Source organism: Pelophylax lessonae (genome assembly GCF_965119305.1).
Source record: "Pelophylax lessonae genome assembly, chromosome: 3".
Lineage (NCBI taxonomy): Eukaryota > Metazoa > Chordata > Amphibia > Anura > Ranidae > Pelophylax > Pelophylax lessonae.
This window is the reverse complement of record NC_138770.1, coordinates 133520429-133535952: the sequence shown is the minus strand read 5'-3', so window position 1 is coordinate 133535952 and position 15524 is coordinate 133520429. Positions and strand designations below refer to the sequence as shown.

The following is a 15524-nucleotide window of genomic DNA, read 5'->3' as shown; positions in this document are numbered from 1 at the left end:
CTTAAATGAGAACCTTCTTCCCTCAGCCAGAACACTGGACCCAAGATGGGTCGTGGATGGGTTTTCCAGCATGACACTGTCCCAAAACATACCACTAAGGCAACAAAGGAGTTGCTCAAGAAGAAGCAGGGAGCTGAAACTTTGAGTTGTCAAGAAACCTTAAAGATTTAGAGAAGATCTGTAAAAAAGAGTGGACCAAAATCCCTCCTGAGATGTGTGCAAACCTGCTCATCAACTACAAGAAATGTCTCACCTCCGTGCTTGCCAACAAGGGTTTCTCCACCAAGTATTAAGACATGTTTTGCTTTTGGATACTTATTTTACTTATTATTACTTATTTTACTCACTGAACTGCAATCTAATTTATAGCATTTGTTTTATGTGTTTTTTTCAGGATTTTGGGTTGATATTCTGTCTCTATCATCATTTAAAATACACCTATGATAAAAAAAAAAAATATATAGACCCTTCATTTCTTTGTAAGTGGGTAAACTTCCAAAATCTGCAGGGGGATCAAATAATGATTTTCACCACTGTATAGATTAATGTTTGTCTATAGGACTTAAGTAGGCAAAATTTAAAGTTAAACTCTTAACACTGAAAACTCTGTGTCTAGGCCAAGTTTAGCAATGAGCTCTGGACATGAACAAATTAAGGGGGTTTACAGTCTGGATTTCTGGAAATCAATGAATTACATTTCCTCTAAAGACTCTATTCACACATAGGCGATTTAAGTTGTGGGCGGAATTGCTGTGATTCTGCCCAATATTCCAAATCGTGGCAAAACGCAGGGCGCATTTGTGATGCCATGACTTAATGGCGACCCAACGGTGGTGCGATTTGACCACGATTGTTGCGCTGCAACCGCAGCGAAATCGCAATGCATGAAGCTTGACGTTCAAAAAGGAGCAACAATTTCATCTGTTGCCGTGATTTACCATGTGTCAATCGTGGCAAAATTGCACCGCTATCAGGTTGCCATTAAGAAGTAATTGCATCGCTAATGTATTCCACATTTTGCTGCAATTTGGAATTGCGGTGATTCCGCCCGCGATTCAAATCGCCCAGGTGTGAATGGAGCCTTATACAACCCTTATCCTATCATTTTAAGTTCCGAGTACTGCCATGGCCTTTAGCTATTTGTGAGTAACCCACAAACTAACCTATGCTTATGAGTCCTTTTACTAGTAGTGGAAAACCGTTTAGCTACTGTATGCAGACAATGATCTCAGCTGGGAATCCCTGGACACCAAGAGCAGAAACATTATTTTTAGGAAAGTCATGCTCCTGGCAGTCAAACAGCGAGTGTATTTCATCTACAGCTTGCAGAGGAATGACTGCATAGGCCAGAAGTGGACCAGCGCCATACACTAATGTGCACCCTCTTTCAACATGTCTGTGTATGCTACTGCCAATCTGATCTAGTCTAAAGAAAAATAACATGCATGTTAAATATAATATGAGAGCTCGGGGCAGCCTTGTAGGCCATGCTCTCAAACACAGTCCTTTTATTTCTGCTAGAAAAGGCAATGTCCGCAAATAACTGAAATATTCTAACCAAGACGCCTCTCAGGAAACACCATCTAACTCCATTCTGTACTGCTGCCAAGAGGCTCAATGTAACCCACACGCTGTACTACACAAAGGGGACATCTGATTTGATTTTAGGGCACATTTTATATTTTACTAATCAAATAGATTTTTTTTTTTTTTTTGTAAGAAGCATGGCAAAGTTTGTATATCAAATAAAATGCACCTAATCATGGCTTGTAGAGGTTGCTTACTTGGATAAGGTTTGTCTACCTATAACTTCTAGTAGACTTCAAAGGGAAATATAGTCATGTCACAATGTATATAAAAAAAAAAAAGTAATATCAAGGTGGACAAAGCCAATAAAAATGAAGGGGCCCCCGGGACTTTCTAGGGGCCGAATGGACAAATGTGTCCACTGATAATAGAAGACTCAAAAGAAATTGTAGATGGTTAAATTGAGGCCTGGGAATAGATCTGCCTTTGCAATCATAAAGAGCCCTGAGCATAGGGTCCACTTTGTAGAAGGACAGTGTTCTGAGAACAATTTTCTCTTTTGAGGGCTTAAAGCCCAACTGCAGCTTTCATTTACTGGTCCTAATACTCTATTCCCTTCACTAACACGTGTACCCCATGTCAGCACATTAACGTACAGTATACATTGCTGTGTTCTCAGGAAAAGTTGAGTTGAGCCGAGTGGTGCTCAGTTATTCACAGCAATCACTGTATTTTATGAATACAAGGCTTTCATTGGCTGAGTTGGAGATCATGATGTAATCTGCCCGCCTCTCCATCTCATCGCCGCAGCCAATCAGATAAAGCCTTTAATTCAGGGCTCGACAATTCCCGGGCGCCAGGTCGCATTGGTGACTAGAAACTTAGTCCGGGCGCCTATGATTTCAGCCATCTGCTGTCAGGCATCGGGACGCCGCTCTGTGATGCAGAGATTTGAAATCCCCGCGGCTCCTATCCATAATTATCTGTGTCCTGACAAGGCATTTTAATTGGTCAGCACCGTCACATGGACGGCGCTGACCAATCAGAACCGGCTGCCTCTTCTCCACTTTCAGCACATCCATAGGACGCATTGCTCGACTTCTGCCACTGTCAGCCCTCCTCGTTGTGGTCACCCTGGCACACATCCATCTGACATCAGGTAAGAGTGCTGGGTCCGCGGCTGAGCGGTGTGTGAGGCGGGGAAATGGTGCACCAGGTCTTGGCTCTGCACTGAATTTCATGTGTCAGCCGCTCCCCATCCCACTGCTCCAGCCTGCCTGTGCTTCACTGCATCCTCAGCCCCTGGGGGAGGTGGGAATGCAGACTGAGCCCATCCTGCCATGGCTAAGGGAAGGGAACCACCTACAATTAGTTGGGGGGCACAGTTTACTTCTTATTGGCCAGGTGTGGGAACCCCCCCCCCCCCATAGACACGTGTGTGGGGGAGCAGAGCAGGCCATTTTCTGAGTGTATAGGAGGAAGGTGGAGGTGGGGGGGGGGGTGCGCCACACTTCTAGAGAATTCTTCTGTACACACCATAGAGCTGTACATATACACATCTGCCTGAGACTTTCACTCTCTCCCACCCTCTATCTCCCTCCCTCTCCCCTCTCTTTCCTTCTCTCTCTCACCCCCTCCCCTTCCCCTAACCCCCCCCCCCATCTTCCCCTTCTTTCCCTTTTATTTCTTTCTTTCTTTTTTTTCTGGGCGCGGGGCAGCTTTTTTTTAAAAAAACTGGCTCCTAACTTTTTTAGCTGGCTCCTAGATTCAAAGAAAATTTGTCAACCCCTGCTTTAATTTATCAAAAAAAACAAACAAAAAAAACAAAGCTTCCTGTGAATGGCCAAGCAGCGCTCAGCCCAACTATTTGTTTTTTGGGAATGGGAAGTCCCTGTACCACTATGTATACAGCTCTTTTGACAGCGTGACGCTTTTTTTGACAATACAGTGATAGGGCCGTTTTAAAAAAGTTTCTCATCACTTACAGCTGTATGTAAATATACAATAATTTCCTACGTAAAGACTGCAACAAGTGTAATGTCCAACATCTGCATTTTGGCTAACAGAGAACTCAAAATTAAACATGCTGCACAAACTGTCTCTGTAATTTCTCAAATAGAGTAATCCCTACGATCATTAGCATCACCTAGTGGCCAAAATACTGTCCATTTTCTTATTGAGGTATTTTAGAAACTAGAGATGCACCGAAAATAGGGTTATTAGGGTTTTGCCGATTGAAAAAAAGGTGCCGATAATGGCTGCCGAAAAACTCGAGATTATATTTATATTCACAATGCGTTTTTCATGCAACTCAAAAACTGCATTAAAAACACAACATGGGTGCGTTTTTTTATGCATTTTTGCCCCGTTTTCAATGCATTGCAAAAGGGAATGCGTTTTTTTTTTTTTTTTTTTTTTTACTGTCCAAATATGCACCAAAAATGTGAAGAGATACATAGATTGTGAAAAGATACATAGATTTTAAAGCAATGCATTTTTCTTGAGTTTTTCATTTTTATCTGCTCAGTGTGAAAGCAGTCTATCGGCCAAAAAGATGCCTCTAAGGGGCAAAAATAAAATCATATTAATTTAAAGTGATATCAAGTCCTGTGTTTTAATTTTTTATACAAATACGTTATATTTGCCCAGCTCCTCCTCTTCTTGAGTCCCTCGTCGGCTCTCCTGGCCCCTCCCTCCTGCTGAGTGCCCCAACAGCAAGCAGCTTGCTATGGGGGCACCTAAACTGCACTACTGCTCTGTGTGTCCATTTACAGGGGGCTCTGCCCCACCCCTTCTCTCTCCTCATTGGCTCACTGATTGACAGCAGTGGGAGTCAATGGCACCCGCTGTGTGTCTCAGCCAATCAGGAGGGAGAAGCCTGGACAACAGAGTCTCTCATGCAACATCGCTGGATCGAGATGGGGTTTAGGTAAGTATTAGCGGGGCTGCTGCACACAGGTGTTTATTTTTTTTAATTTTTTTATCCTAATGCATAGAATGCATTAGGAAAAAAACTTTTGTCTTTAAAACCACTTGATATTATTGAAAAAGTCAAATAGAATACAATTATGTATAAAATATATATATATTTATATTTTAAAACTGTCCATTTTGGCTTTTGGCCAAATGCATCCAGAATTTTCATTTCAGTGCACCACTATCAAACTATACTACATTTTGGCCTCTGGGCAGACCTGACAATCATAGGAATTATTTGATTATTGAAATTACGAGCAAAACATGTGCAGCATGCACAAATATGTTTGACATTCTTTCAACAAATGTTTTATTAATAGACCCCCCCACCCCATGTGTATTCCTACACATTGCAACTGCATCTGGGGTCCTCTTTCAGTTTAATCAGATTCAGAATACTTTATTGATCCCAACGGGAAATAATTGCTTTACTAGGCAATCTAGCATTTAGAAGTACATTTCTGTTATAGGTAAATGCTGGTATTCCTTCTATCATCTCCTTGTAAGCACAGCGTAGGACTTCCTAATGAATTTCCTGGTACCTCCATTGGCCCAAATGGGTAAAGCAGTATGAGATTTTGACAGATGGATAGCTCTGAAGATATTTTTTCTAGTGTGCCTGAGAGTTGCAAGAAGATAAAAACTGCCACTGAAAACTGACATTTTTTTAAAGGGCAGACTGACCCTTTAGGAGTAGAAATTCCCTTTAATAAAGAGTGCAGGATACCATTAAAACATATACATATATTGTGTGTGCGCCTCTCTAAAACATCTCAAATGCACATTGGTATTCCATTAGTCTATGAATTGGCACCCACACAGGATCCAAATTATTCCTGCCAGTGGGTAGCAAATATCTGTATCTGCACAATGTTTAATTATACGATAGTCTGTTGAGAGCACAAGGGTTTCGCTAGTACAAAAGTGCACTAGTCTGTCAAGTACATCAATACCAAAACATTAATTATTAAACAGATTTAATATATTCAGCAGAACAGAAAACAAAATACTCAACATTTGTAACAACCCAGCAAACAGCATGCATTACGTTAGACAAGCATGTTAGTACAAAGACTATGTAAGAGGATACAGAGAACTCTTAGGAAATGCACACAAGCAAAAGAATGCCATCCAGAAATGCAAAAGATCTATCCTTACCGCTACAAAAAAGGATGAATACAGGTGAACAGACTAAAAAGGCCACAGTGTAAATGGATTCGGTGCTTAAACATGGGCAAAATTTCATTTTTAAAAAGGAACAGATCCTATTTTTGATTTACAGAAACCCTGATACCTTACCTACAGAGCTTAATCTGTTATATGTAGGGTGAAGTACCTGGCATAGGTATATTTATATTTTATAAAAAAAATTAAAATGATTTAGCATTAAACTGTCTAGAATGATACAGAATGTGTTTCCTTTATTGTAGTTAGTGAAATATAATGCCAAACCTTGTCCTGAAGAAGCAAAACTTCTCGTGAAATGCGTCTACAGTCTAGATTTGGAGTTACATTTTGGGGAATCAGTACTTCGATGTAATATCGAAGATATATGTATACTAGGGAAACTCCATTGACATTTCAGCGTTGGGTACTTTGTCTTGTTTTACATGTTCTCCTTGTTGGGGTTATGTTTTTATCAAGATTATATTTATTCGATTGTAATAAACTGATTTTATATGGTCACTGCCTCATGTTGTGTCTGTAAAGTCCACCTGTTTTTGAACATTTGTTCTGTTTTTTCTAAAATGTTGGGATGTGTCAGAGTGGGAGTCTTTTAGTTTCTGATATTTAGACTAATAACCTCTAACAACTAACTAAACTTGCCTTGTTATCAACATGGTGTTATTAAAGTATATCTAAACCCAAAACCCAAAATGTAACATATTGCAGCTTACTAATTCTTTGGTGTGGTGGCTGCATTTGTTTTTTCCCCCCCAAGCTTTCCTATGCTTTATTTTCACCTAGTAGTCCTATAGACAACATACTTCCTTTCCCTGGATGGCTACGTCACTCCTCTACTATATCTATGGAGAAAGCCTTGGGTGTCACCTCCTGCTGCTCTCCTGATATAGACCACAAGCATGTCCATATTTCTTCATCTTCGCTACAAGGAAGGCAGGGCAATCGGTAGATTACAGAAGATAGCCAAGAAGGAAGACTTTGATGCAGCTCACAGGAACTGATAAGGACACTCCATTTCTGGAAGGCTCAACAGTTGTTGACCCAACCAGATTTGATGCAGCCATTACATCTAAGGCCTGTAATTGCAGCAGATTGCATTTTTGTTTTTGGGCTTAGTTATTTTATTTGTAAGTCCGAAAAAGACAGGCAGCACAAAGGACCTGCATTTTTATTTTATTTATTTTTCTTATCGGTCAGCATTTCAGGTGCAAAGAGTGACTTTGGTTCTAAAATCTGGAACGCCCCACCCACAATCTATATTGCTAAGCATACATATTGACTTGTAGTCATTAGCTGTAATCAAGAGGTCTGAATCACATCAATTTCAACAATTTGAAGCTTCACTGCAAAGTTTCTGGTGTGACGGGGCTGTTGTAAAAAGACATTCGCACAACATTGTGGGAAGTGGGATTGGCGTGACAATGAGTTCTGCCTGAAAACCAAGGTTGCTGTTGGCATACTGAGCATTACTTGATCCGGGGGCTACACTGTGCCCTCAGCAGAAGTCCATTCATTTACATCGGACTACCAGCCCACCTAGGTCTGGAAAATGAAAAAAAAAAAAAAAAAGGGAAAGTGTTTGTATCCCCCCCCCTCCCCAATTTTTCGGGCCTAAACACAGTAGTTTGCTCTTTTATAGTACTTGTTTCTGCATCATTACCAACCCTAGTTCTATATCAGCTTTATCTGTCTAAACTGTATTCTTAATGTAAACAAGAAACAAGGTTTATAGGACAAAACATGCATAGCTCATGCAATAGTAGAACCAGATTTGCCACAACTTGGACTCTACTCTTCAGTTTTCAGAGGCTGCTATGAAAATCTATCAGCAAAAAAAACCTATGAGCACCCCTATGGTAAGAATAGAAGGCTATGAGAGATGCCCATTTCAAATCAAGCCATATGTAGATGATAGGTCAATATTGGGGGTCATGGGGACATAGGATACAAAACAGTGGAAGTCCCATTTCAATCAAGAAAAAAATTACTCTTGCAGACGTTTTGGCTTTAGAAATACTTAACGCTAAAGAAGAACCTTCAGTATAAACTAAAAAACGTTCTAACACCAATCCTGTTTAGTTGTCTAAGGCCTCGTTCACACGGGTGCACTTAAGTGTCACCTGTGCAAGGACCGTGTTTGTCTGCATGGGCATGCACAGGTGTCCAGTGCCCCCCCCCCCATGAAGGCAGTCCCATTTTTGTTAATTAGGACAAAGCTGCTGCCCCCAATTTCCCAATTTGACATGGGTCCCCGAACGCACATGATGGTCCAAGTTTGGGGACCCACACTCGAACAGATATCAAATAGGGAGCAGCAGCAATTGATTATGTTGGTTTAACTTGTGTCTTGTTTTAACCTGTGCATGCCCAAGCGGGCGAACACAGCCCTTGCATGGGCGTATGCTTAAGAACATCCGTGTAAACAAGAACTAAACAGAACGCTAATTCTCAGTTTTTGAAACTAGAAGGGCATTACAATCAGCCTCTTTTTCAAACCCGGACAGTTAATTACTTGTCTGTGTCCACCCTACCCCAAGTCCACTGGGAGTTGGTGGGATCTAGGCCATGTCTGTGCTGACCCACGATGACTGACTGGCAGCCAATCACAGCTCTCTCTTTTGTTTTTCTTTTTAAGTCTTGTACAAGTGTGGCATAAAAACCCTACATCCTTTATTACAATTTTCAAAGAGCCTTCAGTTTGTTGGCAAATCTGGAATAAGATGCAGTAGATGACATGCAATGTGGTGTTAGTGCAGACATCACAGCCAGGCAATGTGGTGTTAGTGCAGACATCACAGCCAGGCAAGAGTTGTGCTCACTTTCAAAGTCAAGGAAAAAGTTTGGTCCCTGATCAAGCTCTGTGCATGTAAGAACTTTTAAAAGGTTTCCCATTTGGCTCCTGAAAAACAGAAACAAGAAAGAGAGAAAGGAAGAGAGGTGCTAAGTGGGTGAGATTAAAAGCAACGTGCAAACAGACGTCTCTCTCCTGTGCAAAGAAGTCCCCGCATTCCTCAAACGCATCAACGAAGATCAGGATAGAAAAAGCAAAGGTTTTAGCCATTGACCTGTGATTCCATCATAAAACTTACTTTCAAAATCCAGGAAAAAATGGGGATAATTTTCAATTTCCCTGGTAAGAACCTTAAGAAGATTACCCATCCCAGCAAACCTGGTGAATGCAATACAAAACAGTTATATCATCAATGCATCAAAGTTTCAACACTGTAGTACGCTGGATGTTAAACCTTTATTTAAAAGCATGCACACCATTATGCTTATATACATTTCACATTCAATTCTCAAATACTTTGCTTTATTTCGTCATATTATATGGAAAATATTTAACAGTTAGCATTGCTGCAAGCAGTTGCATCCCAGGAAAAAGTAACAGCTTCGTGGAGGCTCAAGCAGAAGCTCCTGTGGTGAAATAGTGTTGAATAGCAAGGAGATCATACTACAAACATGCATACACATAGGGACACGTTGCTCCTCGTTCTGGCGTTTAAAGTAGACCTGTCACAAACTGGGATACTCACAATGAGAACACATGGGGGAGGGTTTTCAGTAGGAATGAACGGAAAAACAATATTAGCTCCACAAATATAGGCAGATGACATAGTACACAAAACTCAGCCACCTGTATAAGCCTTTATTGGGCCCTTCTGCTTTTCTTCCCCAGCAGAAAGGCTCAGGGGGACAAGCTCATCTTTACACCTACTGAACATTATTACAGGGATTTTTACAGCAGATAACCTTTACTAATGGCTGTTTCCTTTATTTTTTCATCATATGCAGTTTGAATTGCCCAGGTTTTGTGACAGGGTTTGTTTTAGAGAGTGTTGGCACACTTTTTCAGAAAAAATGAAAAAGAACACCCCAACCCCACTTGGTCCCGACTCCCGACTGTACTTCCCTCAATGATCTGCGGAAAAGCGGTCACTACCCATGCAGCCGGTTTAGCGGTCCGGGGATTTGAAATCTCCACTCTTGTTCCTCTTCTTTCTGAAAAAAATTTTATTGGACAATTCCTATTGGTCGGCACTGTCATGTGACTGTTTTGATTAATCTGAATTGCTCAGATTCTGTGCTGGGAGCGCATTCTCAGCATGGTAAGTTGTAAACACAGGGCTGCATATATGCGATCGCTCGGCGTTAAAGCCCACCCGAAGAGAGGCCACATATTTGTGTATGGCCGATGCCAAGGGGTTAATTACCTACAGAGGTAAGTGCAACAGGGAGAGGAGAGGACGTAGCTTCTATTTTTAGCTTATTCCCCCCCGCTTATCAACATGCTAATGGAAATTTTACATAAAACCTACTTTAATGATGTACCTTACTTTAGACCCAGTAATTTCATTGCTAGGTTTCTTTGCTTCACAGATCATGGTTAGTGGAAGGGACCAGCAGAGAGCTGTACTTGGCTTTCTGAAAACATTACAACACCCTCACACAGTACTAGTTTAATCTGTACCCGCAACTTTAGAGAATAAATTGCTACTACAAAGTCATCCGTCTGACATGACCCCAATTACCCACAATGAACTTGCTGCGTTTTTGCTAGCTTATTGCATGGAAGTAGGTTACTGCACATTGCAATTTACTTCGATGTGAAGCCATTCATAATGAATGGCAAAGCACATAAATACAATTTCTGGATTGCAGTCTTAGGGTTCATTTACACCAGTGTTGGTTAAGTCTCCACCTCTGTGAGCTATAAAACAACACTCAAGAGTACATTATGAAGACACCAGTAGGAGATTAACTTTTGAAATCGCATTCATTTTTAGGGAAAATTATGTGACCAAACATTTCAGGACACTTGGCCATCGCATCTACTGTATATGAGCTTGTTGGAAATCCTACTTCAAAATTATGGGTTTTTGGCCAACTGAAGGAGGGCGCATGGCAGTCTGGACAATACTGCTGCTAACTGCGGAGCAGTGGCTTGCAACTGTCAACCTGCACCTGGAATTCCGTTACTGTCAGGAGCTTCAGGTAAGAAACTGCAACAGATTCAGAAAAAGTATTTGCTTAAAGCGGAGTTCCACCCAAAAGTGGAACTTCCGCTTTAGGAATTCTAACCCCGACATGCCACATTTGGCATGTCATTTTTTTGAGGGGGGAGCGGGTACCTAGTTTTGACAGGTACCCGCTCCCACTTCCGCTTGGAGCGCCGCGGCGCCCTGAGCGGAAGTTCTCCTCTCCCCCTCCCTCCCTGCAATCTTCTGGGACATGTCAGAGGTCCCAGAAGATTGCCGGCCAATCACGAAGCGTAGCGCAAACTCACGCATGCGCAGTGGGTACCCGGCTGTGAAGCCGTAAACTGTCACAGCCGGGTGCCCACAGCAGTGATGCCGGCGCAGAGGGAGAGGATCGAGGCTTCGGGCGGCCGCATCGCTGGACCGTTGGACAGGTGAGTGAAATGGCTGGAACTCCGCTTTAAGGTGGTTGTAAACCTCAGACATGAAAAATGAACAAAGCAAATTCCTCTATAGCGTGCATTTGTCCCAATTAGGAGCACCAAGTGTAATTTCTGTCTGCTACTTCGTTCCTCTTCTATCAGCATGAATCACTTCTAACAAGTTTTAATGACACCAAGAGAAAAACTGTGACAAGGGAGGGACCTCAAGCTGATTGACAGCCTCAGCTCTGTTCTTGTATGCTGTGTTAAGGGTGGTGTGTTCCTTCCCTCCGATTAGCTCTCAGAGCTCTGCAGTGTGCCATTTCAGCTCCCCACCTCCTTTTTTCTGAACTCTCAAACAAGCTTTAAAAATTCTGGACTCTGAACAGATGTAGAGAAGAGAAGAGCATAGATAAACAGGTACAACTTATGTAGGAGGATTTGTTTCATCTCGGTGTATCACCTGAGACCAGTCACTTCACTGGGTATATGGAAGGTTTTACAACCACTTTAAGGAAACTATACCGTGAGGCTTGATGCCAAACTTTTTCGGTCATACTTTGCTTATTGGTCACAGGAGCACAATTACTTTTATCCTCCTGTGATCCAAAGTTATCTTATAGTGAGCTATTACCTGCTATCATCTGATGAAGCACAGCCTTCCCAGGCAAGGGAAGCATCCTGACAATATTGCAGGGAACCTACCCCGCTGCCTGAGTGACAGCTGGGTCTGCCTCTCAGTGCATGCTGAAAGTCAGAGACAGCCGCTCACGACCCCTCCTAAGTCTGGCACTCCGGAGGGAAGCTGGAGGAGCAGGGCTGAGAGCAGTGACTGATTGTCACTGCTCTCAGCCCGGAGCAGAGAACTGAGTGATCAGCGGTCTTGTGATCAGGCTGTTCTTGGGCTTAGAGCCGATGTGGACTTCTCCTTTAAAGTTTTTTTTTTTTAGAGAGATTCATAAAATACATATTCATCTGAGCCAATAACAGCTTCGAGAAGTCTGGTCACGGTAAAGGAGGGAAGGGTCTGGGGAAAGGAGGCGCTAAGCGCCACAGGAAGGTGCTCCGGGACAACTTCCAGGGCATCACCAAACCCGCCATTCGACGTTTGGGCCGAAGAGGAGGTGTCAAGCACATCTCCGGACTCATCTATGAGGAGACCCGTGGAGTGCTCAAAGTCTTCCTGGAGAATGTCATCTGCGATGCCGTCACCTACACTGAGCACGCCAAGAGGAAGACCGTCACCGTCATGGATGTCATCTATACGTTCAAAACACCAGGGCCGCACTCTTTACCGATTTGGAGGATAAACCCACCTACCCACTTCACCACAACAAAGGTCCTTTTCAGGGTCAAAAATAAAGGAAAAAAATAAATAAAATACAATAAACCGTACTCACTAGGAGAACCATATACACCTTCCCTTCCCTTTAGGTCATTTGTTTGCTTCAATTACAGGTGTACTTTAATAATACACCATGCTGCATACTAAAGGTAAAGTACTTACTAATTTATTACAAAGGATTGCACTGTTCTTACAACAATCCTGGCTTTGTAAGTTTAACACTCAGCAAGAAACAAACATGGGCTTAAAAAATTGATAAGGATGCTAGCAGTGCTTTTCTAATAAACTCTGCCAAGTGGAAAGGAAAAAGCAGAACGTGTACCTGATGTCTCGTTTATTTTATTAGATCCCGCCGTCTTACTTTAGAAGCCTGAACAGATTTAGCCCATACAGCTCTGAAATCAAGACTGATGCATTTGTTTGGCTTAAAGAAAACTTGTTTTTATTTTCAGTTAATACAGGTCCACAATATGTAACTTTATCTGAATGGGAAAGCCGGTGAAAGGAATTTGTTTACTTTCTGGGGGAGAATGCGGCTCTCCTGGGGCTGGCAGGCTATGTGATTAAGCAAGTGATGTAAATGAAATGCATGCGTTTGTTTGGCGATAGTAAATGCAATAAACGTGTACACATTAGCCTGCAGACAAGACCCGGAGACTGTGGCTTCTTGTGCTAAGTAGATAAACCATGAACTCAATAGGCTTTTTCTAGCAGGGATTGGGGACCGTGTCAGAAAAAAGGTTTCCTCAACAACCTGGGAGACCTGTACACCGTGTGACCTTACACTGGCCAAGCTCAAATCCTCTTGTCTCCTGCTGAAATTCAAAGAGGTCATTTAATAATGGTACTACACATACAGAAAAGTCTATAGTAGAGTGTCAGACTGCGTGCATTATAAAGAGGTCTCCAATCTGCAATATTGGGATCTACAGCAATAAACCCATTAGAGGTCTGCGTCAATAGACAATTGCCGCGTTCTTTAACCACTTCATCCCAGAAGGTTTACCCCTCTTCATGACCAGGCCGCTTTTTGAGATATGGCACTGTTACTTGAACTGACAAATGCGTGGTCAAGCGACGCTGTAACCAAATAAAAATGTCCTTTATTTCCCACATATAGAGCTTTCTTTGGGTGGTATTTGATCACCTCTGTGGGTTTGAAAAGTGAAAAAGATCGACAATTTTGAAAACAAAAAAACATTTTCTCTCTCCTGATTGGCTCAGCTGTGGGCATGTCCGATCTCTGCAGTGACACCACTGCATCCACACAAAAAAAAGGGTCTCTCTACAGTATGCTGGCAAGAAACAGTCTTATATTTTTTTCCACAGAGGACAAAAACTTTTAGACTTTGCTCACCTTTTCTTTTTAAGCACCTGAAATGCATTTAGCAGATTTAAACCTAAAGTGGAATTCCAGCTTTCTTTTCACTAGAAGTGAATGGAAAGAAGAATACCAGCATAGACCATATTTGTGTAGCATGTTGCTTTGTTGTCTGCAGATCCTCTGACATTCTGGGTTTAGTTGTGGCTTTGCACTCTGACACTCTATATATCCTGCTAATAGACACTGTCCCTTCCACAGCCGTTTTCTGCAGTAGCTAGAGCCTAGAACACTCCTCTTTGTAGTTCTTCAGACAGTGAAAATGATGTAACTTCCTTCACAGATCTGATGGTGGGTGGGATTGAATACATCCTAACTAGCATTTAGTCCCACCAACAGAAAGAGTCCAAACCTCCCAAGTCCCACCTCACAGATCACAGCATTATTCAAGAAGGAAATCCCTTCACACAGCTTGTTCTGAAAGCTAGCCGTGCTTCTGCTGGCCAGGATTAAATGGATCACAGTTAGAGCTCATGCACACTGCAGCTAAAAAAAAAAAAAAAAAACTTTTATAGGCATTGGAGCCTAAGGCCCCATGCACACGGGGCGTTAGAAAAAACGTACGTCAAAGTTAGTTCTGACGCCGGAAAAAGCAGCTGTAAAAACGTGCTTTCAGTAGCTTTTTCCATTGGCGTTATTGCACGTTTTGCCACGTTGCTTTTAGCAGCGTTTTTTTTTTCTTCCATTCAAAATCAATGGTTCCCTATGGGAGCCTATTGATTTGAATGGAGGTCGCACCGCAACACCGCAAGTCGGATCCGACTTGCGGGGTGACTTGCGCTGTGGGAATCTTGAGGGGGAACTCCACGCCAAAATGTGAAAAAAACGGCGTGGGGTCCCCCCCCAAGGTTCCAAACCAGGCCCTTCGGGTCTGTTATGGAATTTGAGGGTAGCCCCATGCCGAAAAAACGGCGTGGGGTCCCCCCCAAAATCCATACCAGACCCTTATCCGAGCATGCAGCCCGGCAGGCCAGGAAAGGGGAGGGGACGAGCGAGCGGCCCCACCCCCCCTGGACCACACCAGGCCACATGCCCTCAACATGGGGGGGTGTTGGTGCTTTGGGGCAGGGGGAGCTCTGCACCCCCCACCTCAAAGCACCTTGCCCCCATGTTGATGAGGACAAGGGCCTCATCCCCACAACCCTGGCCGGTGGTTGTGGGGGTCTGCGGGCAGGGGGCTCATCGGAATCTGGAAGCACCCTTTAACAAGGGGGCCCCCCAGATCCCGGACCCCCTCCCTATGTGAATGGGTATGGGGTACACTGTACCCCTACCCATTCACCCCATAAAAGGCAGTGTATGGAAATAACGACGAGACGTTTTGGAAAGTTTATTAAAAATCTTCATCCGACTCTTCTTGTCTTCTCCTCTCCGGGGTCTTCTGCTCTTTTGCTGTCCGCCCTTCTTGTCTTCTCCTCTCCGGGGTCTTCTGCTCTTTTGCTGTCCCCCTCTTCTTGTGTTCTTCTCTCCGGGGTCTTCTGCTGTCCCCTCTTCTGCTGTCCTCCCTTCTTTTCTTCTCCTCTCCGGTCTTCTGCTCTTTTGCTGTCGGCTGTCGGCTGTCTTCTTCCTCCGGTCCTCCTCCTCCGACGTCTCCGCTGATTATGCCTATCTCCGGTCTCTTCAGCTTATTATATAGCCATTAGGGGCGTGGCCCCGATGACGTCATCGGGAGGCCCCGCCCCCTCATGTCACAGATGACGTCATCTGTG

At 43.1% G+C, this 15524-nt stretch overlaps 1 protein-coding gene across 3 annotated transcripts in view; it reads right to left on the bottom strand.

The window, feature by feature from the left end:
• CYRIA (CYFIP related Rac1 interactor A) overlaps window positions 1–15524 on the bottom strand; it is a 155047-nt gene that overhangs the window by 23135 nt on the left and 116388 nt on the right. For 2 of the 3 annotated variants that reach the window (XM_082252233.1, XM_082252234.1), the window contains one exon: window positions 8508–8587. In XM_082252233.1, the coding sequence (XP_082108359.1) occupies window positions 8508–8580 (73 nt within the window). In that variant the 5' untranslated portion in view covers window positions 8581–8587. Of the gene's footprint in view, window positions 1–8507; window positions 8588–8777; window positions 8858–15524 lie in introns of all 3 variants that reach the window. The other variant, XM_082252235.1, reaches the window with a different exon arrangement.